This window comes from Alligator mississippiensis, chromosome 2 (assembly GCF_030867095.1).
Source record: "Alligator mississippiensis isolate rAllMis1 chromosome 2, rAllMis1, whole genome shotgun sequence".
In the NCBI taxonomy this organism is placed as follows: domain Eukaryota; kingdom Metazoa; phylum Chordata; order Crocodylia; family Alligatoridae; genus Alligator; species Alligator mississippiensis.
Window position 1 is genome coordinate 259,357,269 of NC_081825.1, and position 12,225 is coordinate 259,369,493.

General features: G+C 49.6%; 1 protein-coding gene across 1 annotated transcript; it reads left to right on the forward strand.

The window, feature by feature from the left end:
• The first annotated feature begins 7,807 nt into the window (after nt 1–7,807).
• Nucleotides 7,808–11,477, forward strand: SSTR1 (somatostatin receptor 1). Its single transcript, XM_019488802.2, has one exon. It carries the CDS (start codon nt 8,074–8,076, stop codon nt 9,217–9,219), a length of 1,146 nt encoding a protein of 381 aa, XP_019344347.1. The 5' UTR covers nt 7,808–8,073; the 3' UTR covers nt 9,220–11,477.
• The last annotated feature ends 748 nt before the right edge of the window (nt 11,478–12,225 follow it).

Here is a 12,225-nt window from a genome sequence, read left to right on the forward strand (position 1 = left end):
CCCCCACCATTGCTTTGTGGCCTGCCCCCCAGCTGCCAGGGCTATGAGACCAGAGACCTGGGTCCACAGCCCCCTCCCCCTGCAGCAGCATCTGTACCCTGGCTGCTGCCCACAGGAAGCAGTGGCTGCTGCAGCAGAGCGGGGCATGGAGCCTGGCTCCCCCTGCCCCATGGGCAACATGGGCAGAGTGGAGCCTGTCAGCAGGGTGGGTATGGGCTACCCACTGTGGGTTTGGGACTCTCCACCCTGCTGCCCTCCCCCCAGGGCCTCTTAAGTCCAGTGGGCAGGATCCGGCATGGCAGCACAGAGTGTGGTTGGGCAGGAAGGCTTGTTACCACCGCTGAGAGCTCCATGCTGCTGTGGCAAGGTGCCCCCTGCCCACCCAACAACAGTGAGGGGCACAACTCCATGCTGCTACCTCTGCTTCTGCCAGGCAGGCAGAGGGCACTTCACCATGGCAGCACTGGGTTTGTGGCAGTGGCATCAAGCTGCTCTGTCTTGCAGCACCAGGTCTTGCCTGCTGGGCTCCAGAGGCCCAGGGTAGAGGGCAGGAGGGTGGGGAGCATGAGCCCACAGTGGGCAGCCCACACCTGCTCCTGCCCCAGGCACAAATCTGGGGGGCATGTGACCTCCATGCTCCTCCTGGGGGTGCACGCAACAGCGGGAAGCCAGTCCCCCCACCCTGCCCCACAAACCTCAGATGAGCCACCCAGGTCCTGCAGCCATGGATTCCAGCACTGGGCCCCAAACCCCATGCACTGCCCAGGCTGGGCAGCAGCCCCAGCCCCAGCCCTGCCTAACTTCCTCCCTCCCTCACTATGGGAGCCTCAATTCCCACTGCCTCAGACTTACCTGAGGAGGCTGTTCTCATGCTGCCTAGCAACTATGTGCATGTGTATGAGCACACCTGCACATGGTGCCCCCTGCTAATCACTCTCCTCTCATTCCCCCCAGCCATGAACAGCGCATGCCCCCGGCAGCTGAGGGGGCATGGCTGCGCTAGCAACAGTGGGAGCATGCGGTGGTAAGTGTGGAGCTCCTGCAGATGCCACCAGCACTGTCGGGCAGGGAGGAGGGTGAGCACTGACCAGGGGTCGGCAACAACCCACAGGCACTGCCGGCGGTGGCGGCAGTAGTGATCGTGGACTACTGGCGGGGTGGTGAGCGGCGACCATCCACAGACGCTGCCGACAGTGATGGCAGCACGTTTTTGCAGGGGGTGTACCACCACATTCAGGGGGTGTGTGTGCACTCGTGTGTACCCTCTGCATGTCGCCCCTGCCCCCAGTTCCTTGCAGGCTGGAACTCTGCCAGCCTGCAAGGGGAAACCCACTGTTTCCTGCACTTTTCTCCTTCAAAGAAGAAAATCTAGGTTCTTCTGCTGAAAATGAAAAAATCTGGGTTTTCCTCCTTAAAGGGTAAATGGAAAATTCGGTTCCCTGGTAATAAGAAACATAAAAATTAAGAACAAGAACAAATGTAACATTAAACAACATTATTACTTAAATAAATATGTATAGATACAGTATGCCTTCGTGGTTTCCAAAAAAGTACCAAATTAAGTGGAAAGTCTATATTTAGTTGCACACTGACAGATTTTAGTGGTTACCAACCGGTGAAAATCAATCTTTCTATAAAAAAAAGAACCAAAATATACATGTAAAACAAGATTAAAATTATGTATTTAAATCAAGATTTCCTGCATGCTGATTTAAGTCACAATTAAATTTGGTGATTTAAATCAATCCAGCCTATTTAAGGGGGCCCAGTTGTCAGAAAATGATAGTCATCCACCATCTGAAAAATCAAGCCTCATTAATGTATCTGTAAGTTGTTTACCACAATCTCTAGTTAGTTTTTAAAATCTTGCCTAGAAAGCATGCTCTAACAATATCAAAAGGAAGGAAAATATTATAACACTACAACACTGATGTCAATAGCATGACCCATTCAATATTTAAAAGAATTTCCAAAATAAATTGTATCTTGAACAATCATAAAACCCCAAAAACTGATTCCCAGTATCATATTATACAAACTGAACATGTCTCTTTTTAATATCACATTTCTTTGATAACAATTCAGGGAATTCATCCTACAAATCTGATAAATAACGTTTTTAGTGCCAACATTATTATTTTCATAGATATTGTATTGGGACTACATGATTTGAAAATTTTGTGAGTTACAATTACATGTGTAAAAGAAATCATGTCTGCAAGGAAACACTGTGGACCTCATTTTCCATTTCCTAGCACTAGTATAAACTAGGAATAACTCCCCTAAAGGCAGTAGTTGTACAGGTTATAATACAAAATTGACCTGAGAGGTAAATCACCCTAAGAAATCCTTGCCTCTTGCACAATTAATTACCTCAGTTTTCAATTAATTATGCAACTCTGTACTTATGTTTAATATTTAATTTCCTGATAACATTTTGTGCTTGCCTGAAAGGAACAATAAAGGCTTCAGATGCAGAAAATATGGCAATATATGTAATTTGCCATAAGAATGACTACTTCGTCACTTTATTTTCTTGGGCATGCACTGGGAACCAGCTCTGCACAGAAAGCTTAATGATATTAGCATCCTTGCAGGAGCTATAATTTAGAGATAATTTATTTTGGATTGTTGCACTCACAATAGATCATACTATGTCCAAATTTATCTCTATGTAAGTTAACTCCCATCTGCCTAGTGGGTAAAACTCCCATCTGCCTAGCAGAAAGAAAACCAGGCTACTTGTTAGCACTCCAAGGGCACTTGTACACATGACGGGTTTAGTCCCCTAATTGAAATGGTGAGTTTTTAATTGAAATGATTAAAAACCCACAGTTTCAATTTAGGGGCTTCCATCCCTGTTGTGGCGAGGGGCCCGATCCTTTGTCTTTTTTTCCATGAAGCCTGCCTGCCTCTCCCGTGGCTGGGCTCGGGGACCAGTTGGATCAGGCTGTGCGCAGCCTCCAAGCTCGGACAGCCCCCACACTGCTAGCAGCCCACCTGGGTGGCACTGAGGGAGCTGCCATTGTGGAGGGAAAGACCGGGGACCCCACAGCTCAGGGCCCACTGGCAGCTCAGCCCCCCCCCCCCCCCCCAAACCTACAAGCAGACTCTGCGCAAAAAAAAAAAAAGGATCAGGCCCCTTGTCATCTTTTTTTTTTCCAGTGGAGCCTGCCTGTGTGAGCTGCTGGAGGGTCCTAGTCCTTCCCTCCATGGTGGTGGCACCCCCCAGGGTCACCCAAGCAGGCAGCTAGCGGACTGGGGGCTACCTCCTCGGAGGCAGCACCCACTGGATCCAACTCTTCCCCAAGTCCACCAGGCCTTCCACTGTTTCTGCCACTTTCCTGGGACCACCCAGCACAGGGCTGGCTTGCCCCTGGAGCAAAGCAGGGAAGTGGCAGGAGGGCGGACGAGTATGCTGGTAGCCAGAGAAGGTGCCAGAGAAGGTGGCATGTGGAAACCCTGGCAGGCTCAGGGAAGACTTGGATCTGGTGCCCCCCGAAGGCTGGGGGGGGACATGGTGACTGCCCATAGATGGCAGTGGAGGCAGCGAGCTCCCACAGGTGGTTGCAGCAGTTTCGGCGGTGGGAGGAGGTGGTGAGTGCCAACCAGCAGTTGGCAACTACCAGCAGATGCTGCCAGCAGCACCGGCGGTGGCCAGCAGCAATAAGTGACCGCCTGCAGATGCCGCCGGCAGTGTTGGCAGGGGGGAAGGTGGCGAGCAGTGACTACCCACAGGCACTGCCAGCAGCATCAGTGGCGCTTCTTTCAGGGGGTGCATCGCCAATCTCAGGGGGTGCATGTCCACCCACATGTACCCCCTACGCATCTCTAATTATCTGGTGGGTGCTACCTCTGAGCTGGGGCAGCCCGCAGCCTACTAGCAGCCCGCTCAGGTGGCCCCAGGGGGCACCACCGTCACAAAGGGAAGGACCAAGCTCCCCTGCAGGTCAGGGGCTTCTCAGTCCACTGGCAGCTCATCCCCCCAGCTGTGGAAGAGATGAGCAGGCTCCACAAAGAAATAAAAAAGGATCAAGACCCTCACTGCTTCTGCCTTAAGCCCGCCTCTCCTGTGGCCAGGGGGGGCCAGCTGTCAGATTAAAGGCTGAAATGTTACAAGTAGCTACATCACAAACTAAACTACATGGGGATGTGGTTTAGTTTGCAACATAAGAAACTCATCTATATTGCAAAAAAAACCCATACGTTTAAAGTGTGATGCAATTAAACCACAAACATGGGCAATTTTCATCATGTGTACAAGCACCCCAAGGAGTTAAAGTTAAAACAAACTGACCAGCAACAGACAAATATATTCCATTGTGAAAACTAAAATCAGGCCCTAATTAAGGTCAGATCCTGGGTGGATCCAGGGAGGTGTGGAGGATCTAGCTGCATCCCCTGCCAGTTATGCAGTGCATGTACAGTGAGCTCTCTGAGCTCAGCAACTTATCAGTGCAGCTCTAGATGGAGCTGCTGCTTTAGTGCAGCTCTGGGACCCTAGGAGTGAATGGCACCACCAATTCCTTTTGGCCGGCCACTGAAGTCAGCAGTGGGGAAAAGGGGATGGGAGCTGAGCAATGGTGGGGCTGATAAGCCAGCAAATTTAGAGGCCTCACTACACATGTGCTGCACAGTTGAAGGCAAGAGTGGTCACAGTTGAAGGAGGCTCCCCTCCTGGGTCTGCCCATGGCCAAAACTAATACATATTGAAAAATCCACAGCCACCATTCACTTCACTGGACATTACACACCTATTATTTCAGATTTGTAAACTTAATATATGAACATTTTCAATATGATTTCTTTTTCTTCGCATCAACTCATCTGGTGTTCATGAGATGCAGAGGGAAGGCTCTAAGGTAAACATTGTGTAAGAAAGGTTGCCATGAAACATGAAGAGAGAATCCAAAAACCCTTCTGCATGAGTGATTAAATTGGAGGTGGGGTGAAATGATAGAAGGACAAAAAATGGAAGTATGCTGGTGATGACATTTCAGTTAATGCACCATCAGTTTTGGGACTGATCTTTTTGCTGTGATTTTCATGCAGTACAATCTAAAAGATCTAACATTTCCATTCAGAATATTGTTATATACTAACCTGAAACAACGTTAAAAAACAAAATGTTTAAACAATATTCCATAAGTAAATGCCCATATGTACTAAAATAAATGCTCTTGTGAGCCAGTATTTGATTTATATTTGAACTACAGATTTTCAAGTAGACTAAAAGGTCTGAAGCAATCAGATGTTTTGATAGGCTTGCAATTATTTACTCAAGCCCCAGTGCCTATTAGTTGCTGAAAGCTGATTCATGTTCTCACAGAACATAGATCCAATGCAAATCATTTATCCAGTTAAACTTATATAACACTAGATTTTTAAATAGTGTTGTGAAGTACGTTGTGAGTAAAGATTTTTATGAGTGTTGTTCAAATGTGAATCTCTTTCATGGTAATCTATATATCCCAAATGCCAGCGTATTGTTCCAAATAATAGACAACCTCCCAAACCCAAATGATAAGAATCAATTCTTTGTGAAAATACTGCATTACATCCTTGAATGCTCTGGCACGTAGCTAAAACACTTATATGCCAGAATAGCCCTGGGAATATTTGGATAATTTGCTTAATAAATTTTTTTTTATATATATTGAAGCATAAATCAAAATAAAATAAGCCTGCACAATTATGAAAAGTCACTATGGTCCAAACACAGAAAGTATGAGCAATTACAGATACAGCAGAACAGACTTTTACTATAGCATCACCATGTTATATATAAACATATTTTAGGATCTACTTTTCAGAGAATCATGCAAAATTGGGGGGCGGGGCAGAAGGTAGCAGTTGTAATGATAGATGTGGATGTGTGGACAGGTTTGTGTGACTGTTGGAGTGGGTAGGAGCTGATGATGATGGGTGTGGGTGTGTGTGTTTGCATGTGACACTAAATAGTGAGGATGAAGGGGGTGAATGTTGGACAGGGTAAATAGCACATATGTGGATCTGTTGTAGTGGGCAGTGTGCAAACTTCAGTTATTTGTTGAGGTATGTCTGTCTATATGCAGGTGCCTGAGTACTGAAGGTAAGCAGTTAGCCTGTGCATACATAGTGAGGTTGTGCTTGTGTGTGTCCATTTGTAGTAGATGATGAGGGCCATGGGGATGTGACAGGAAGCACACGGTGAATAAGTAATGATGAAGAGGATACATTGGAGGGGGTACATGCATGTACTGGAGTGAAGAGGTAGTCAGTATAATAGAATATAGTCAGTAGTCAGTATGAATATTCATGAGCTTTAGGGAGGATAATTTTTGAACTTGTATTTGTTTGAGAGTGGGTATGTGCTGAAGATTTAAATTGTAAGTATGCTGGAGTGAACAGATGCTGAAGATGTATGAATGGTGATGAATCTGGTGCTGGATAGATGGCAGTGTGTGTGTGTTGTGGTGATATGAGTTAATTTGCGCAGTGGTAATCACAGTGTTTGTGCCATGTTAAAGTGTGTTGATGAGAAGAGGTAATCTATGTGCATGTGACAGGGAACAATGATACAGCAATGGGGTGGTGATATGTGAGCATGTGTATATTTCATTAGTCATGACATCAGAAGTCATGACATGATGCATGCGCATTTGCACATGCATTTGTATACTGTAGCAAGGGTATGTGATGGTGCTGTTTGATATATTCATTTTTTATATTGGAACATAAAAATAAAAAGTAAGGTGAACAGTCACCAGTAGTCAGAGAATTTATGGTCCAAACCCAGACATCATGTTCAACTACAGAGACATGAGACCAGACTTTTACTAGACTGTGTGTTATACACACACAAAATGGGGAGAGGCGGGTGTATGTGTAGATGTGCAATGGTGGTACTTTGTCTTGGTCATGCAGTGGTTGTGTGTACTGCTGATGAGTCATGTGGCTAATGGAGATACAATGAGTAGGTGGTGTGTATGTAGGGAAGGTAGCATTGGCTGTGTTATGGTGTGTGTACACAGGCAAGATGTGTGGAAGTGGTAGGCTATATAGGGGCAGTGTGTGTGTAGCTGGTACACAGAAGGGCGGTGTTTGAATGCAGAGGGCAGTATGAGCATTGTTGGCACCTAGTGGTAATATGTTTGAAGAGGCAGTGTGTGTGCAGGTGGTAAGCATAGGTGGAGGATGGTGTGTAGTGCTGGTGCTGTGTGTGTAAAAGCAGGCTGCATAGAGGTGGTAGTATGGATGCATAGCGATCAGTAGCACTGGTGTTATGTGCACGTGTGTGTAGCGACCGTGTGTGGATAGAGGGCAGCACGGATTTATGGTGGTGTATATAGAGAGGGAGGGGCGTGTGGAGGTGACAGCAGGGGTCTGGGACACTGTATGGGTAGGGCAGGCTGTGTGTGCACGAGCACATGGTGCTGCGAGTGGAGAAGCTGCGCCCTGTTCACTGTGTTGGGGGGACGTGGTAGGACCGGTGCGTGGTGCTGTGTGTGTAGAAGCTGCCCCTCTGCGTGGTGCGCGTGGAGACGCGGTAGCAGGCTGGGCGTCTAAGTGCATGGTACGGCGTGCAGGGACAGGCGGTGTGTGTACAGGCGCGTGGTGCGGTGTGCAAGGGGTGTGTAGAGGTGCCGGGTGCTGTGCTAGGGGCGGGCTGTGCGTGTCCAAGTCCCGGGTGCGGGGCGCGCGGCGCTGGAGCCGGTGCTGAGCGGGGCGCTGCGCCTGGCCGAGCCCGGGGCCGCTGGGGCCGGACCCGCGGAGCCGGACACGTGGCTGCGGGCAGGGAGGGGGCGGGCGCCCGCGCCCAGCGGGGAAGGAAGGACACCCCCCCCCCTACCCCCGTCGCCTCCCGTGCTTGCTTCTCCCTCCCCCTGTCGTCGCTGCTGACGCGCGGCTGCCTATTAATCATTCGCCAGGCGGAGAGCAGCAATTAATGCCGCTCGGAGCCGCGGCGGCAGCAGCCCGGGGCCTCCCTCCCCATGCCCGTGCCCGCACCCGTGCCCGGCTCGGCGGGGCGAGCACGGGGCGCCGGGCGCCGTGAGCCGGGGGGCGGGGAGCGGAGGGCAGGGCCGGCGGGGGATGCTCCCCGATGGCACCTGCCCCTGGCTGGCGGGCGGCAGTAGCGGCGGGGCGCCGGCAGCGGGGGGCATGGACTCGGGCGGCAGGAACTCCTCGGGGGCGCCCAACAGCACGACGCTGAGCGAGGCGCAGGGCAGCGCCATCCTCATCTCCTTCATCTACTCCGTGGTGTGCCTGGTGGGGCTGTGCGGCAACTCCATGGTCATCTACGTGATCCTGCGCTACGCCAAGATGAAGACGGCCACCAACATTTACATCCTCAACCTGGCCATCGCGGACGAGCTGCTCATGCTGAGCGTGCCCTTCCTGGTCACCTCCACGCTGCTGCACCACTGGCCCTTCGGCTCGCTGCTCTGCCGCCTGGTGCTCAGCGTGGACGCCATCAACATGTTCACCAGCATCTACTGCCTGACGGTGCTGAGCGTGGACCGCTACATCGCCGTGGTGCACCCCATCAAGGCGGCCCGCTACCGCCGGCCCACCGTGGCCAAGATGGTGAACCTGGGCGTGTGGGTGCTGTCCATCCTCATCATCCTGCCCATCATCATCTTCTCCAACACGGCGGCCAACAGCGACGGCACGGTAGCCTGCAACATGCTGATGCCCGAGCCCACGCAGAAGTGGCTGGTGGTCTTCGTGGTCTACACCTTCCTCATGGGTTTCCTGCTGCCCGTGGTGGCCATCTGCCTCTGCTACATCCTCATCATCGCCAAGATGCGCATGGTGGCGCTCAAGGCCGGCTGGCAGCAGCGCAAGCGCTCGGAGCGCAAGATCACGCTCATGGTCATGATGGTGGTCATGGTCTTCGTCATCTGCTGGATGCCCTTCTACATCGTGCAGCTGGTCAACGTCTTCAACGTGGAGCAGGACGACGCCACCATCAGCCAGCTCTCCGTCATCCTGGGCTACGCCAACAGCTGCGCCAACCCCATCCTCTACGGCTTCCTCTCGGACAACTTCAAGCGCTCCTTCCAGCGCCTGCTCTGCCTCAGCTGGATGGACAACGCCGCCGAGGAGCCGGTCGACTACTACGCCACCGCCCTCAAGAGCAGGGCTTACAGCGTGGAGGACTTCCCGCCCGACCGCTTGGAGTCGGGCAGCGTGTACAGGAACGGCACCTGCACCTCGCGGATTACCACGCTCTGAGGGCGGGCGGGCCGGCGGGGCCCGGGGTGAAGCCGCACCCCCGCTCCGACCGGCAGCTGCACTCGCCCGGGGCCTCCCTGCCTCCCTCTCCTTGCCGCTCGGCCCCTGCCCCTGCCCCTGCCCCGCGGGGCTGGCGCTGCCCCTGTCCGAGCCTGCCGAGCCGGGGCCGCCCGCCCCCCCTCCCCCTTTGCCGCCGGCGGGGAGCCCCGCTCACTGCCGAGGCAGCGCTTGCCTTCAGGGGAGAGCCCTAGGAACTGCCACTGCCCCGGGCAGAGCATCCTGCCCGGCCTCCCCCGCGGGCTGCTGGAAGGGAGAGTGACCCCAGCCGGAGTGGGGGAGGGCAGGGTCTGCAAGACAGGGGCAAACTCCTCCGGGCCTGTTGCACGTGGGGCCAGTAGCGCCCGCTGTCGCTGCAGGAAGAGCCGAGCCGGGGGCAAGAGGAGGACCATGCAGAGCCAGGGGTGCGGGGCGAGACGCGGAGTGGGGTGGGGGTAGGGAGGGGGATGGTCCGCGCTGCGAGGGGAAACGCGATTATTGCATTATCCCCGCGTGGCACAGCCGGCTGCTGCTAACAGGGAGATAAACAGCCCCGTGACTCGCCGCGGGGGAGAGGGCGGGGGAATGTTTGCCCTGGGAAATGTCTGAATGTGCTGGAACATATAATAAAGGTGTGCAAATACTAAAGTTGAAAGGGAGCGCTAGACTGTGCAGCGCTCGTCCCACGCTTGCTCCATTCATAAGATGACATAACACGAAAGGGAACCGAGCTGTGGCCGAAGACCAGTGGCGCGGCCACGGCCTCAGTTCAGCCCCCGCGGGACACGGACGGCGGGAGTGGAGGGGCTCCGCGCCGCTCCCGAGCGCTGGGCAGGAGCCTCCCCCCAGGCGCTCGCGGGCTCCCCAGCGCCAGGCTGCACCTTCCTGTTGCACTGCAAACGACAAGGGGTTGTGGATCAGCGGTGTAACATATCTCACAGCTCCAGTGTATGTTTGATTTCCTAGAACTGTCCTTTTTAAGTGTGTGCTGAACATTTTTTGTTGTTGTTGCTGTTGGTTTGTTTTGCTCTATTTTTGTTACTGTATTGTGAAAACGTTCTCTCTCTCAGGCAATTTATTTATACTGTGTACTTAAGTCTCAGTGGCTACTCACAGAGGTATGTTTCAAAAGGGTGATGTGCAAGAAGGCTTTTTCTCAGAGGAAAAAAAAAAAAGATTATAACCTTTGTTTTTTCCTCCTGGACCTTCTGTTTACATTGTTTCCTTTCACAGACTTCTCTTTCCTTTTGTCTTTTTCTCCTTGTCCCACAGACCTTTCAGAATCCAGATGGCTGTTCTTACAGATAAAGGGCGCTTTCTTACTGACAAATAACCGTGGCCAAAACAAAGACTAACTTTCTTATTTGCCCTTTAAAATTATACCAGTGGAGGCTGAGGTGAAACAAGAATTTAGGATTTTTTTTTCTGTTCTTGACTACATCAGTTAGCACTGAACTAATAAATACAGGGTCCAGTAACAATGGGCCCCTGTAACTGTAACAAATTGCTTCTCCACCATAATGCTAAATAATAATGTTACTAATTACAACTAATGGAGAAAAAGAAAGAAAACCTACTCATGTCTATTAATTGCTAGAATTTTTAATAAATCCAAGCAGAGTTAATAGTAGGATTAACTTACTAAGGCATCTAGTTTTGTCGGGGCTTGCTAAGGTTCCTGGTTGCACTGTCATGAATTTTTCTTAGTAAAAAACATCAGACCATTTTGCAGATCATTCCCATCAAAAAATGCAGAAATTAAATGAATGTATAAATAATATCTCAATAGGGTCCTGAGCCAATGCCTATTGAAACTATAGAAAGATATCTATTGACTTTAATGGTCGTGGGTCAGGCCCTTTTGGTTTAAAAATAATTGCTAATGTGGAAACTGTTACATCCGTATTAAATCATTTTGTGAAAAGCTTTACAGTTTGTATTATTTCCGTCCTTTTATTTTTCAGTGGCCTGCTCATTTAAAAAGAACCTAAAGGATAACTCTTACGATATTTATTAACATTTCACTGAAAACAAGCTTTAAATTGGTTTTAAAAGAGATTAAAATTATGCCGTAGTATTTTTACATCTTTAGAGTTTAATTTCAAATCTTGATCTTTGTTTCCTTAAAAAAGATTTTAATCTAGTGCTCTTACACTGTCATTTTACCCAGAAATACTGTAATGCAGTATTAGCTTAATAAACAGATATATTGTAATCTGCAATCCACTTTTTACTGTTTCCATGCAACAACTAGCTGGGCTTAATATTATATACCTATAAAAAAGTATCAAGAAAAAGGTTAATTACATGATATTCAACTTTGGTAAGATATGGAGTAAAGGTTTGGTTTGGTTTGGTTTGGTTTTTCTTTGTTTGTCTCCATACAAAAATAAGGCAACTTGTAGTGCCATTCTATATAATTATATGCTAAGCTTGCAGACAGACCCACTGTGATTTCAGCTCTCCCAAATTAAATAAAATCAAACTGTGCTAACACTGGGACAGGAGACCACCCATGGTGTGGCAGCAGAGGGTGCTATCAACTCAGCAGATGGCACTCTTTCCTCTTTATCAGTTACAAAGTAACTCAGCACCAGTTAGCATAGCAGTGAAGTTACCAGCCAGTGCACTCTGGATAAAGCACTCTTCCTTTCTTATTCTAAATGAGTATTTGCTATTTTTCAGCTCTAATGTCTCTGCACTGTGGTGGTAGGTAAAGTGATCAAAAGCTATGTATCTCTGTAAGCTTGCTGTGAAATGAAAGGCCAGGCCTTTTACATTCTAAATAATGAGTAAAATACCTAAGGGGGAAAAGTGACTTCAGGATCTGGTGTGAAATGTATAAGAAAACACAAAGCATTATTTCCAATGTTTGGCAAATTTCAAATAAAATTTGTGAACATTTCATATAAAAATGATTCAAGGATTCAAGTAACTATTGCCTTCAGTAGGCACTTAAGAAAAAAAACC